Source organism: Salmo salar, chromosome ssa16, assembly GCF_905237065.1.
Source record: "Salmo salar chromosome ssa16, Ssal_v3.1, whole genome shotgun sequence".
Taxonomy (NCBI): Eukaryota; Metazoa; Chordata; class Actinopteri; order Salmoniformes; family Salmonidae; genus Salmo; species Salmo salar.
In genome coordinates, this window is record NC_059457.1 from 63,567,408 (window position 1) to 63,583,361 (window position 15,954).

The following is a 15,954-nucleotide window of genomic DNA, read 5'->3' on the forward strand; positions in this document are numbered from 1 at the left end:
TATTTGTTGTATGAGGTGTTGTATCCAGACCCTGGTCAAATATATTCTCTAAAATGCATGACAATGTTCGAATTGTGCTTGATTTAGTGTACACTCTTAGAGAAAAATATTCTGAAATGGTTATTTGGCTGTCCCCATAGGCACAGGAGAACCTTTTTTTGGTTCCAGGTAGAACTCTTTTGGGTTCCGTGCAGAATCCTCTGTGTCTACATGGAATCAAAAAGGGTTATTCAAAGCATCCTCCTATGGGAACAGCCGAAGAGCCCTTTTAGGTTAGCATTTTTTCTTCTAAGAGTGTAGTTGTACTTTTTGGGACTATAACAGATACATGACATTTTATTGACAAAGAGATATGCTAACTGTGGATAACAGTCGTTCAAGTACAGCATAACTAGCTAGCTAGCAAAGCGATTCACATTTCCTGCTATCTAACCAAATGACACCTGCATCTCTAGATGTAGTCACCGAAAAACGACATGAGGGAAAAAGTTGGTCACTCACTCACTCCTCCAATGACATGACATCCTCCTAGCAGCTAGCTAGCTAGCTAACGTTAGGCTCCGTGTTTTTAGCTTGCTAAATAAATAGTTAGCTACATAAATCAATGCGCTAGCCCAGGGATGTCAAACTCAATCAGCGCACAGGCCATATTGAAAAAACACAATGAATTTGTGGGCCAGACATACAGTAGCCTACTTGCAACTGCGACCCAAACTGGCCATTGTTTTATTAGAAAAATATGTCCCTTTATAATGTCCTCTTATGTACATAGGATGCTGTATATAGCATCTTAACAAATGAAAACAAGAAATAACTAATATTTGTTTAGCTTTTGATACTATATTTGCAGATGCGCATAATATGCATCAAGCCTAATCAAAAAGTATTGAATAACTCCAAATCATTTTTTTTGCACTGCATCAATCACCAGTGCGGTTGAATGCAGCATTGCTGTATGGTGCACTCAAAATGTATTGTAGTTGAGTAGCCAGCCTAAGCTACTGCTCAAATGTTTCTGTAACAGGCCAATATGTTTCTCCTGTGCATGGTGTTTTGTTGCAAGTTTTGTTTTTTGGTTATTCATTGTCAAGCTTTAAAAACCGAAGCCAGGCTGCAACATTTTAGTAGCCTAGCTAGGACTGTTGCATGTATTTGTCTACACGTTCTCCCCGCTGCACGCTGTAAACGGGACACATGAAAGCAGCACAAATGATGTTGAATTCACCGATTCAGGGCACATCAGGCCATAATTTCATAAAGTAGATGTCTCAACTCATTTATACTCGCTTGTGTGTCCTAGTCGTTCTGTGGGCCTTGCTTGACACATGCGCTAGCCTATTAGCCACATTATGACTGACTTGTGATCATTGTCCTTGCTAGTTTGATTGTATTTGACATTCCCAGCCTTAGTTACAGTTGTCTGTTTTTGTCAAAATATTGGGTCACTGAAACTGAAACAGTGCATCCCAAATGGGTGGAGGCAGCAAACAATGTACCAGGCCATCTGTGATTTACAACCTGATCGCAATATCTTTTGGACTACCAAGAAATGTATTGGTAAAGGATATTAATCATGCATTGAACCACATCCATTTATACTGCCAACAATGCCTTACTTTACGTCATGGAATTTTGAGTGAAATAGAACCTATTTTTAAAACCTCATCAAGTTGGCTTTGAAGCATAAACTGGGAATTTGATATTTGTGACTGATATTATGATTGTCTGTTTGTTTCATATCTTCAAAGTAGTTAAAACACTGTCATTTCCACTTTAAGGTATTTCACACTGTCCGCACATGTGTTGACCTGGCAAGTGGGTCCCAAACCCCAATATGGCACATTTCCTGTCTGTCAGTTTAAATCGATACAACATGCGTTGATGTCTCAAATGATAATGTGACTCAAACCAGCTATAATCAGATCCAATTTGGCTCTGAGATAATGAAGTATGACAATATATGCATAGGAAGGCTACTGCAGCTGAGACACTGAAACATACAAATATCCACTTCTCTTTAGACCTGGAATGCAATCATAAAATACATGGATATATTTGAATCTATTTGCTTCTTATTTTCTCTCTCACTTAGGTCTTTATTACTCAGTCTCAGCGCACGTCCCAAATGGCACTAAAGGTAGTGCACTATAAAGGGAATAGGGTGCCATTTGGGACGCACTACCACCCCAGTCACTTGTTTCACTGAACCATCAGGAGGGCTAGCTGACAAAAGATGACAACCTATTACTCATAGTGCTCCCCCACTAGCCTACTCATCTGGTGGACAGATAGTGTATATATAGCTGTAATGACTATGAGCAATGTTCTTGCACTTGTCCAGCCACATGAGGTCTAGCATTGTCTTGCATTAGGAGGAACCCAGGGCCAACCGCACCAGCATATGGTCTCACAAGGGGTCTGAGGATCTCATCTCGGTATCTAATGGCAGTCAGGCTACCTCTGGCGAGCACATGGAGGGCTGTGCGGCCCCCCAAAGAAATGCCACCCTACACCATGACTGACCCACCGCCAAACCGGTCATGCTGGAGGATGTTGCAGGCAGCAGAATGTTCTCCACGGTGTCTCCAGACTCTGTCACGTCTGTCACGTGCTCAGTGTGAACCTGCTTTCATCTGTGAAGAGCACCGGGCGCCAGTGGCGAATTTGCAAATCTTGGTGTTCTCTGGCAAATGCCAAACGTCCTGCACGGCGTTGGGCTGTAAGCACAACCCCCACCTGTGGACGTCGGGCCCTCATACCACCCTCATGGAGTCTGTTTCTGACCGTTTGAGCAGACACATGCACATTTGTGGCCTGCTGGAGGTCATTTTGCAGGGCTCTGCCAGTGCTTCTCCTGCTCCTCCTTGCACAAAGGCGGAGATAGCGGTCATGCTGCTGGGTTGTTGCCCTCCTACGGCCTCCTCCACGTCTCCTGATGTACTGGCCTGTCTCCTGGTAGCGCCTCCATGCTCTGGACACTACGCTGACAGACACAGCAAACCTTCTTGCCACAGCTCACATTGATGTGCCATCCTGGATGAGCTGCACTACCTGAGCCACTTGTGTGGGTTGTAGACTCCGTCTCATGCTACCACTAGAGTGAAAGCACCGCCAGAATTCAAAAGTGACGAAAACATCAGCCAGGAAGCATAGGAACTGAGAAGTGGTCTGTGGTCCCCACCTGCAGAACCACTCCTTTATTGGGGGTGTCTTGCTAATTGCCTATAATTTCCACCTGTTGTCTATTCCATTTGCACAACAGCATGTGACATTTATTGTCAATCAGTGTTGCTTCCTAAGTGGACAGTTTGATTTCACAGAAGTGTGATTGACTTGGAGTTACATTGTGTTGTTTAAGTGTTCCCTTTATTTTTTTGAGCAGTGTATATTGGTTTTATAAAAACATTGTTTTTACTTTTCTGTTCACCTCGACGGCTCTGTGAAGTCCAGACAAGTGCTTTCTGATTGCTCATTGGACCATATGTGAAAGTTAAACCTACAGTTTAAATAAGTCCATTCACCACGAATGGGCCCATCAGCAGGCAATTAAGTCACTAAGTTGAGAGCCTGTGAGAAGGTCTGTGAGAGGGGTTTGTGCATGCAGGAACAGTCATGTACAGAATGGGTTTTTACATAATAGTGTAAGTTAACAGGAAGGTTAAACCAATGTCATAATATGCCGTCCATATATCCATATCAAATGCAAATAAAATTATCAGTATTGATGCCCACCACTAACATTACCTTACTCCCCTTTTCCACTACGTATCCAGATGACCTTTGTCCCCCTGGCTGGGACGGTCTGATCTGTTGGCCCCAGGGATCCCCCGGAGCGCTAACCAAGGTCCCCTGCCCCAGCTACATCTACGACTTCAACCATCAAGGTATTGGGGTATAGATAGGCAACACACTTGCTATACTCATGGAGACAGATTTACTAAGCGTTTGCACTAGGTGCAAAGTTTGCCTTTTCTTTTTGAAAGGTATATAACCCCCAAAGAAGTCTTTGTTTACACTTTACCTTAAAGCTAGAATATTTAGTTGCTATATCAATTTTTGGTCTTATACATTAATGCTATACACCCATTTGATTCTTGAAGAATATACACTGAGCATACAAAGCATTAGGAACACCTGCTCTTTCTAAGACATGACCAGGTGAATCCAGGTGAAAGCTATGATCCCTTATTGATGTAACTTGTTAAATCCACTTCAGTCAGTGTAGATGAAGGGGAGGAGAAAGATTAAAGAAGTTTCCCGTGTGTGTCAAAAATAGTTCACCACTCAAAGGACATCCAGCCAACTTGACACAACTGTGGGAAGCATTGGAGTCAACATGGGCCAGCATCCCAAGCAATGTACATGTAATGGATTTAACCTATTGAATTGTTTGATGAGCATGAAAACGATGTAAACCATATCCCATGGCCGTCTCAGTCAAGAGATCTCAGCCCAAATGAACACTTATGGGAGATTCTGGAGCGGCACCTGAGGCAGCGTTTTCCACCACAAACAAAACACCAAATTATAGAATTTATTTTTGAAGAATGGTGGCGCATCCCTCCAATAGAGTTCCAGTCACTTGTAGAATCCATTCCAAGTTTGCTTTGGACCTGTTCTGGCTCGTGGTGGCCCAACGCCCTATTAAGACGCTTAATGTTGGTGTTTCCTTTGTTTTGGCAGTTACCTGTATGTTGCAATGTAAATGACCAGACCATGTGTGTCCAGGTCATGCATACAGGAAGTGTGATGTCAACGGTTCCTGGGTTTCTGTGGAGGGGTTGAACCGAACGTGGTCCAATTATTCTGACTGCTTGAGATTCCTTTTACCTGGTCAAGAGGAGGAAAAGGTAATCCCAATCACCACTTCAGTCACACCAAAGATTCCAATTAACATTGTTGTGGTTGCAGACTTGACTCATGACAATACTTGAGTTGCTCTGACTCACGCTAACAGCGTAGCTACACTGTGGCGTTGGGAAAACGGTAGGTTTTTAGCTTCTATGCTAGACGCCTAACTTTTTGCCGGCGTAAACAGTGTAGCCAGCCTGTAAGATATCCATTTCTCTCTAGCAGGACTTCTTTGACCGGCTGTACGTCATGTACACCATTGGATATGCACTGTCCTTCATCTCTCTTCTAGGGGCCATTGTCATCATAGGCTACTTCAGGTAAGACAGCCTTGTGTTCCAACAATTGGTCCTTTCTCCAGAAGTGTACAATAGTTTTTTTAATTCTTATACCCAGTCATTTCCTTTCAGTCATAGACCAATGCAGAACAGACATGTTCCCTAGTATCCGGGTTCCCGTCAATGAAAAGTATTTGCTGCTCTATCCATCTGTGTAATTGCCACTGAGGTCATACAGCAGTAGGCCTCATCTGTTCATCACCATTTTCCAAAAACAGCCTCACAATAAATGATAAGTAAAAATAAATATCCTGGCCAATCCTCTTGACTCATCCCCAAGATGAAAAATAATGCATTACTTGAAGACCCACTTGGCACAGCATGCCACTTCAATGTGGAAATTTGGGTAATATTTGGTTGAGACGTTGATCAATGAGATTTCAATCTTTATTCACCCACTCAAAAAAAACTGCCAGAGGTTTTGTCACGGTTGTCGTAAGGAGAAGCAGACCAAAGTGCAGCGTGTCAATACATAAACAATCAACTGAACGAACAAAACAACAAACCGTGACGCAGAGGTGAAAACATACACTACTCAAAAACAATTTCCCACAAACCAGGTGGGAAAAAAACCCTACTTAAGTATGATCTCCAATTAGAGACAACGAGGACCAGCTGCCTCTAATTGGAGATCATCCCAAACAAAACCAACATAGAAATACAAAACTAGAACATGAACATAGAAATAGAAAACATAGAAAAACACCCCCTGTCACGCCCTGACCTACTCTACCACAGAAAATAACATCTTACCATGGTCAGGACGTGACAGGTTTGTTGAATTCCCAATGTGTTTTCACTATGCTTTCAACCATCTATAAGAACAACTAAATTCCAATGGAAAAACAATGTTCGATTTTTGGTGTAGTTGTCATCTAAATGTGTTATCACTGAACTTTCAACCATTTAAAAGCACAACAAAATTCAAATGGGAATACAATGTCATATTTTGTATTTATACAACAACTTAATGTGTTATTACTGTGCTTCATGGAACAAATTGCAAAAATCACTGAAGCTGGAGACATATCTCCCTCTAACTTTAAGCATCAGCTGTCAGAGCAGCTTACCAATCACTGTACCTGTACCCAGCCAATCTGTAAATAGCACACCCAACTACCTCATCCCCATATTGTTATCTTCTTGCTCTTTTGCACCCCAGTGTCTCTACTTGCACATCATCATTTGCACATCTATCACTCCAGTGTTAATGCTAAATTGTCATTATTTTGCCTCTATGGCCTATTTATTGCCTTACCTCCCTAATCTTCTACATTTGCACACACGGTACATAGATTTTTCTATTGTGTTATTGACTGTACGTTTGTTTATGTGTAACTCTGTGTTGTTGTTTTTGTCGCACTGCTTTGTTTTATCTTGGCCCGGGTCGATGTTGTAAATGAGAACTTGTTGTCAACTGGCCTACCTGGTTAAATAAACCTGTTGGGGCTACAGGTTAGCAATGAACCCCGAGCCGGGATTGCTAACAAGGCTGGAAATTCAAAACATCAAAAATCTAATAATTTCAATTTCTCAAACAATCAACTATTTTACACAATTTAAATGATAAACATCTCCTTAATCTAACCACATTGTTCGATTTTCAAAGAGGCTTTACGGCAAAAGCATAAAGTTAGATTATGTTAGGACAGTACATAGCCACAAAAGTACAAACATCCATTTTCAATTCAAGGTCAGGCGTCACCAAAAGCAGAAACCAGCTTGAATTATGCACTAACTTTTGTCAATCTCCATCAGATGACACTCCTAGGACATTATGTTATACAATACATGCATTTTTTTGTTCCATCAAGTTCATATTTATATCCAAAAACAGCATTTTACAGTAGCGTGAAATTCAGATTTTTTCTTCTCTGAAATGCTTCCGGTGAACATAACAAAATTACTATTCGAAAACATTGGTAAATTATAATATTGTCATTCAAAGAATAATATATTATCATCTCGTAATTGCTACCGAATGGCCAGATCTCAAAATAACTTTACTGGGAAATCACATTTTGCAATAAACGGGGTGCTATGCTAAGAACAACAGGCTATGCTATACAGTTAGCATCTTCTAAAATCGATAATAACATTGTAAATACCCCCTTACCTTTGATTATCTCCATCAGAAGGCAGGATCCCAGGTCCGGAAGGCATTCCAGGTCCGGAACAAATGTGGTTTCTTTTGACAAAGTTCATAATTTATGTCCAAATAACACCAAGTACTTAGCATTCATTATGCTCCCACAAAACGTGGTGTGGGGCTGGTAAAATCACGCCGAAAAGCAAAAAAAACCTAGTAAATAATCTATTTATGTTCGTTCAAACATGTCAAATGTTGTTTAGCATTAATCTTTTGGTCCATTTTTAACGTTAAACATCAGTAATATTTTCACACAACCTATCCTATGTCTAGATAAAAAATGATGACAAACTCACGTTTCTCAGATTTATGCGCAGGCGCAAAAAAATGAAGTGATGACATGTCAACTTCCTTGGATTCTAATTTGCTCTCTGTTTATCATAGACGCTTCAAACAACTTTATAAAGATCGTTGACATCTAGTGGAAGCCGTAGGTGTTGCGAAATGAATCCTTTCTCACTATGGTATCTATAAAACAATGACACTAAATAGTACAGTCACAAAATTCACATTTTTTTGGATCTATTTTTCACAGGTTTTTGCCTGCAATATGAGTTTTGTTATACTTACAGACACCATTCAAACTGTTTTAGAAAATTCAGAGTGTTTTCTATCCGAATGTGTTAATAATATGCATATCCTAGCTTCTGAGTTGGTGTAGGAGGCAGTTAAAAATGGGCACATATTTTTTTCAAAATGTCTCAATACTGCCCCCGAGCCCCAACAGGTTATTAAAGGTGAAATAAAAATAAACAAAATAAAATTCATCAAATAGCACAACCAAATAACCTGGATTACATATGAGATTACATTAAAAGTACATAGTGCAAGTGATCAATGCTGTTCAAGATTCTTCACAGGTTATTATAGAAATTGTAAAGATCTCCACAGACCTGCGACCTTTGCATGCTATCTTGAACATGCACACTTTCTTTGATTACATAAGAAGACATTTATAGTTACAGTAGGCTAACCTCAACATTTGGCCATGGATGTGTGACTCATTTTAAGGTTGAATAAACACTGTTACATTAGTTTGTAAGATAGCCTTAACTTTAGGCTGTTTGCTGTATTACACAATTATTATTGAATTGTGTTTGGTTGACAACTCAGCCAAATATCAACATTTTAAAGGATATCTAATACTTGGATAGTTTCATCTGAGCCACTGGCTTAATCATATTCTTCATTTTTGTTGGTTTAGTTGGAGACGTGAATCCTACATATTATTTGTTAACTTGTCGAAAGGTTAACAGGCTAGTTACTGCACACCAAAACTGAATTGTGTTTGGTTGTCAACACAACCAAATATCAACATTTAATGAGATGTATCTTTTGTGCCACTGACTTAGTCTGGCCTTAATTCCAGTTTGTCTAAAACACGCTTTGTACAAGTTAGGAGGAATGGGCCAACATTCACCAAATTAATTGTGGGACGCTTGTGGAAGGCTACCCAAAACGTTTGACCCAAGTTAAACAATTTAAAGGCAATGCTACCAAATACTAATTGAGTGGATGTAAACTTCTGACCCACTGGGAATGTGATGAAATAAATAAAAGCTGAAATAAATTATTCTCTCTACTATTATTCTGACATTTCACATTCTTAAAATAAAGTGGTGATCCTAACTGACCTAAGACAGGGAATTTTTACTCGGATTAAATGTCAGGAATTGTTTAAAACTGAGTTTAAATGTATTTGGCTAAGGTGTATGTAAACTTCCGACTTCAACTGTATATGTATTAACAGTACGTTTCCAAATTCCTCTCAACACAATAAACTATGTTTGAATGCCAAAAAACAAAAATGTAGATGCCTAGAATTTATCTCTAGGTTTCTACCTAGGTTTCTTCCTTCGAGGTAGTTTTTCTTAGCCACTGTCCTTTTGCTACTGCTTTGCTTACTCTTTGAGGTTTGGGCTGGGCAAAGCACTTTGTGACAACTGCTGATGTAAAAGGGTTTTTATAAAATGTATTTCATCGATTGAATATATTGATTGTTGAGCCTTGAGTGTTTTACCCCTGTCTGCCTGCCATGCAGACGCCTCCACTGCACCAGGAACTACATCCACATGCACCTGTTCATGTCCTTCATGCTGCGTGCCGTCAGCATCTTTGTCAAAGACAAGGTGGTCCACACCAACGGAGGTCTGCAGGAGTTTGACACAGCGCTCATGGACAACTACAAGACCATCTCTGCTATGCCCCTTGACAACTCCCAGTTTGTGAGTACAGTAATGTTCTTCCCTTCGACTTCAAGGTCAGTTTGTTTGCTGTATGACATGCACTTAAAAGCTTGCTCTCAAGTGTCAGCAACATAGAGGGGGTCGATAAATACACATCGAATACAAGACATTAAAAATCTAAATCACATAAAATGTTATTGGCCGCAAACACATATTTAGCCAGATGTTACTGTGGGTGTAGCGAAATGCTTGTGTTCCTACCTCCAATAGTGTAGTAATATCTAACAATACACAACAATACACACACAAAGTAAAAGAACGGAATTAAGAAATATTAGGGTGATCAATGAGTCTGGAGTCTAAATATACAGTGCCTTCAGCAGGTATTCATACCCCTTGACCTTTTCCACATTTTGTTACATTACAGCCTTATTCAAATTTTTTTTTTTTTTAATGCATCAGCAATCTGCACACATTACCCCATAATATACATTTTTATACAGAATTAAAAACTGAAATATCACATTTACATAAGTATTCAGACCCTTTGATATGAGACTTGAAATTGAGCTCAGGTGCATCCATTGATCATCCTTGAGATGTTTCTACAACTTGATTGGAGTCCCCCTGTGGTAGATTCAAATGATTGGACATGATTTGGAAAGGCATACACCTGTCTATATAAGGTCCCACAGGTGACAGTGCATGTCAGAGCAAGAAACCAAGCCATGAGGTCCAAGGAATTGTCCATAGAACTCCAAGACAGGATCGTGTCAAGGCACAGATCTGTGGAAGGGTACCAAAAAAAGCCTGCAATATTGAAGGTCCACAAGATCACAGTGGCCTCCATAATTCTTAAATGGAAGAAGTTTGTAACCACCAAGACTCTTCCTAGAGCTGAGCAATCAGGGGAGAAGGGCCTCGTCAGGGAGGTGACCAAGAACCCGATGGTCACTCTGACAGAGCTCTAGACTTCCTCTGTGGAGATGGGAGAACCTTCCAGAGGGACAACCATCTCTGCAGCACTCCACCAATCAGGCCTTTATTGTAGAGTGGCCAGGCGGAAGCCACTCCTGAGTAAAAGGCACATGACAGCCCGCTTGGAGTTTGCCAAAAGTCACCTAAAGACTCTCAAGCCATGAGAAACAAGATTCTCTGGTCTGACAAAACCAAGATTGAACTCTTTGGCCTGAATGCCAAGTGTCAAAGTCTGGAGGAAACCTGGCACCATCCCTATGGTGAAGCATGGTGGTGGCTGCATCATGCTGTGGGGGTGTTTTGGGGGTGTTTTTCAGCGACATGTACTGGGAGAGTAGTCAGGATCGAGGCAAAGATGAACGGAGCAAAGTACAGACAGATTCTCGATGAAAAACTGCTTCAGGTTCACCTTCCGAAGGTTCACCTTCCAACAGGTCAACGACCCTAAGCACACAGCCAAGACAACGCAAGAGTTGTTTCGGGACAAGTCTCTAAAATGCAGTTACATGTAGTGGAGTTACTTTTAGTTATTTCCATATTAATTCAACATTTACCAATCATTTTTTTGGCAACATCCATATATATGTCATTTTCATTCATGTTATAATATATTAACATTAAGATTCATATGTAAACAGAGCTTATCAAAAAATGGATCTACAAGCACAAAGACAAAAAAGTGTGGTCCAGCCAGAGCCCGGACTTGAACCCGATCAAACACCTCTGGAGAGACCTGAAAATAACTGTGCAGCAACACTCCCCATCCAACCTGACAGAGCTTGAGAGGATCTGCAGAGAAGAATGGGAGAAATTCCCCAAATACAGGTGTGACTTGAGGCTGTAATTGCTTCAACAAAGTACTGAGTAAAGGGTCTGAATACTTACACTACTGTTCAAAAGTTTGGGGTCACTTAGAAATCTCCTTGTTTTCCATGAAAACATACATGAAATGAGTTGAGGGTATGGCATGGCGTTGCAAAATGGAGGGATAGCCTTCCTTCTTCAAGATCCCTTTACCCTGTACAAATCTCCCACTTTACCACCACCAAAGCACCCCCAGACCATCACATTGCCTCCACCATGCTTGACAGATGGCGTCAAGCACTCCTCCAGCATCTTTTCATGTTTTCTGCTTCTCACGAATGTTCTTCTTTGTGATCTGAACACCTCAAACTTAGATCCGTCTGTCCATAACACTTCTTTCCAATCTTCCACTGTCCAGTGTCTGTGTTCTTTTGCCCATCTTAATATTTTATTTTTATTGGCCAGTCTGAGAAATGGCTTTTTCTTTGCAACTCTGCCTAGAAGACCAGCATCCCGGAGTCACCCCTTCACTGTTGACGTTGAGACTGGTGTTTTGCTGGTACTATTATTAAAAATATATATTTTACCCCAATTTCGTGGTATCCAATTGGTAGTTAGTCTTGGCTCATCGCTGTACGGACTCGGGAGAGGCGAATGTCGAGAGCCGTGCGTCCTCCGAAACACAACCTAACCAAGTCGCACTGCTTCTTGACACAATACCCACTTAACCCAGAAGCCAGCTGCACCAATATGTCAGAGGAAACACCATACACCTGGTGACCGTGTCAGCATGCACTGCGCCACAGGAGTCACTAGTGCGCGATGGGACAAGCACATCCCTGCTGGCCACACCTTCCCCTAACTCGGACGACTCTGGGCCACTTGTGCGCCGCCCCATGGGCCTCCCGGTCGCGGCCGGCTGCGACAGAACCTGAACTCGAACCCAGAATCTCTAGTGGCACAGCTAGCACTGCAACGGAGTGCCTTAGACCACTGCGCCACTCGGGAGGCCTTTGCAGGTACTATTTAATGAAGCTGCCAGGGGCCTGTGAGGCATCTGTTTCTCAAACTAGACAGTTGAATGTACTTGTCCTCTTGCTCAGTTGTGCACTGGGGCCTCCCACTCTTTCTATTCTGGCTAGAGCCAGTTGCACTGTTCTGTGAAGGGAGTAGTACACAGCGGTGTACGAGATCTTCAGTTTCTTGGCAATTTCTCACATGGAATAGCCTTCATTTCTCTGAACAAGAATAGATTGACGAGTTTCAGAAGAAAGTTATTTGTTACTGGCCATTTTGAGCCTGTAATCGAACCCACAAATGCTGATGCTCCAGATACTCAACTAGTCTAAAGAAGGCAATTTTTGTTGCTTCTAAATCAGCACAACAGTTTTCAGGTGTGCTAACATAATTGCAAAAGGGCTTTCTAATGATCAATTAGCCTTTTAAAATGATAAACTTGGATTAGCTAACACAACGTGCCATTGGAACACAGGAGTGATGGTTGCTGAAAATGGGCCTCTGTACGCTTATGTAGATATTCCATAAAAGATCAGCCGTTTCCAGCTACAATAGTCATTTACAACATTAACAATGTCTACACTGTATTTTACACTGTAACATCAATTTAATGTTATTTTAATGGACAAATTTTTTTGCTTTTCTTTCAAAAACAAGGACATTTCTAAGTGACCCCAAACTTTGAACTGTAGTTTATGTGAATTTGATATTTCAGTTTTTTATGTTTTATAAAATGGTAAACATTTCAAAACTTGTTTTTGCGTTCCGTTTTATGGGGTATTGTGTATAGAAAAAAACGATTTAATAAATTTTAGAATAAGGGTGTAACCTAACAAAATGTGGAAAAAGTCAAGGGGTCTGAATACTTTCCGAAGGCAGTGTGTGTGTGTGTGTGTGTGTGTGTGTGTGTGTGTGTGTGTGTGTGTGTGTGTGTGTGTGTGTGTGTGTGTGTGTATATACTGAACATAAATATAAACACAACATGTAAAGTGTTGGTCCCATGTTTCATGAGCTGAAATAAAAGATCTCAGAAGTTTTCCATACACACAAAAAGCTTATTTCTCCCAAATGTTGTGCACAAATTTGTTTACATCTCTGTTAGTGAGCATTTCTCCTTTGCCAAGATAATCCATCCACCTGTGACATATCAAGAAGCTGATTAAATAGCATGATCATTACACAGGTGCACTTTGTGCTGGGGACAATAAAAGGCCACTCTAAAATGTGCAGTTTTGTCACACAACACATTGCCACAGATGTCTCAAGTTTTGAGAGAGCATGCAATTGGCATGCTGACTGCAGGAGTGTCCACCAGAACTGTTGCCAGAGAATTCAATGTTAATTTCTCTACCATATGCCGCCTCCAATGTCATTTTAGAGAATTTGGCAGTATGTCCTACCAGTCTAACAACCGCAGACCACGTGTAACCACGCCAGCCCAGGACCTCTACCTCAGGTTTCTTCACCTGCTGGATTGTCTGAGACCAGCCACCCAGACAGCTGATGAAACTGTGGGTTTGCACAACCGAAGGATTTCTGGACAAACTGTCAGAAACCATCTCAGGGAAGCTTTATCTGTGTGCTCGTCATCCTCACCAGGGTCTTGACCTGACTGCAGTTTGGCGTCGTAACCAACTTCAGTGGGCAAATACTCACCTTCAATGGACACTGGCATGCTGGAGAAGTGTGCTCTTCACGGATGAATCCCTGTTTCAACTGTACTGGGCAGATGGCAGACAGCATGTGGGCGAACAGTTTGCTGATGTCAACGTTGTGAACAGTGCTCCATGGTGGTGGTGGGGTTATGGTATGGGCAGGCATAAGCTACAGATAACGAACACAATTGCATTTTATCAATGGCAATTTTAATGCGCAGACATATCGTGACGAGATACTGAGGCCCATTGTCGTGCCATTCATCCACAGGTATTACCTCATGTTTCAACATGGTAATGCACACCCCCATGTCGCAAGGATCTGTACATCATTCCTGAAAGCTGAAAATGACCCAGTTCTTCCATGGCCTGCATACTCACCAGGCATGTCACCCATTGAGCATGTTTTGGATGCTCAGGATCGATGTGTACGACAGCATCTTCTAGTTCTCCTTCGTACAGCCATTGAAGAGGAGTGGGAGAACATTCCACAGGCCACAATCAACAGCCTGATCAACTCTATACGAAGATGTGTCGCACTGCACGAGGCAAATGATGATCACACCAGATACTGATTGATTTCTGATCCACGCCCCTATTTTCTTTTTAAAGGTATCTGTGACCAACAGATGCATATCTGAATTACCAGTCATGTGAAATCCATAGATTAGGGCCTAATTTATTTATTTCAGTTGACTGATTTCCTTATATGAACACTAATTCAGTAAAAATTATTGCATGTTGCATTTATATTTTTGTTCAGTGTGTGTGTGTATAAATGTCTATGATGACATGTATAGACATTATGGATAGAATAGTATTTGTACAGCAATAGTTAAATAAGATAGGCCTTGACTAGAATACAGTATATACATATGAAGTGGGTAAAACAGTATGTAAACATTATTCAAGTAACCAGTGTTCAATTTCTATGTACTGTACATAGGACATCAGCCTCTAAGGTGCCGAGTTGAGTAACCGGGTGGTAGCCGGTTAGTGACAGTGACTAAAGTTCAGGGTAGGTTACTGGGCGGAGGCCGGCTAGTGGTGACTATTTAACAGTCTGATAGCCTTGAGATAGAAGCTGTTTTTCAGTCTCTTGGTCCCAGCTTGGATGCACCTGTACTGACCTCGCCTTCTGGATGGTAGCGGGGTGAACAGGCTGTGACTCGGGTGGCTGAGGTCCTTGATGATCTTCTTGGCCTTCCTGTGACACCTGGTGCTGTAGATGTCTTGGAGGGCAGGCAGTGTGTTCCCGGTGATGCGCTGGGCCGACCGCACCACCCTCTGGAGAGCCCTGCAGTTGCGGACGGTACAGTTGCCGTACCAGGCGGTGATACAGCCCAACTGGATGCTCTCAATGGTGCATCTGTAAAGGTTTGTGAGAGTCTTAGGGGCCAAGCCAAATTTCTCCAGCCTCCTGAAGAACTGCCTGTCTCTGTGGGTGGACCATTTCAGATTGTCAGTGATGTGTACGGCGAGGAACTTGAAGCTTTTCACCTTCTCCACTGCGGCCCCGTCGATGTGAATGGGGGTGTGCACCCTCTGCTGTCTCCTGAAGTCCACGATCAGCTCCTTCGTTTTGTTGACGTTGATGGAGAGGTTATTTTCTAGGCACCACTCCGCCAGGGCCCTCACCTCCTCCCTGTAGACTGTCTTGTCGTTGTTGGTAATCAGGCCTACCACTGTTGTGTCGTAAGCAAACTTGATGATTAAGTTGGAGATGTGCGTAGCCACGCAGTCATGGGTGATCAGGGAGTACAGGAGGGGTCTGAGCAAGCACCCTTGTGGAGCCCCTGTGATGAGGATCAGCGTAGTGGAGGTGTTGTTGCCTACCGTTAGGAAGTCCAGGACCCAGTTACACAGGGTTCAGACCCAGGGCCCCAATCTTAATGATGAGCTTAGAGGGTACTATGTTGTTGAAGGCTGAGCTGTAGTCATTGAACAGCATTCTTATATAGGTATTCCTCTTGTCC

At 41.9% G+C, this 15,954-nt stretch overlaps 1 protein-coding gene across 1 annotated transcript in view; it reads left to right on the forward strand.

Annotated features, from left to right (window-relative positions):
• The first annotated feature begins 5,079 nt into the window (after positions 1–5,079).
• Positions 5,080–15,954, forward strand: part of LOC106574379 (parathyroid hormone 2 receptor) — a 28,094-nt gene continuing 17,219 nt past the window's right edge. The window contains exons 1-2 of the mRNA XM_014150233.2: positions 5,080–5,171; positions 9,380–9,563. Coding sequence (XP_014005708.2) covers positions 5,101–5,171; positions 9,380–9,563 — 255 coding nt within the window. The 5' untranslated portion in view covers positions 5,080–5,100. The remainder of the gene's footprint in view (positions 5,172–9,379; positions 9,564–15,954) is intronic.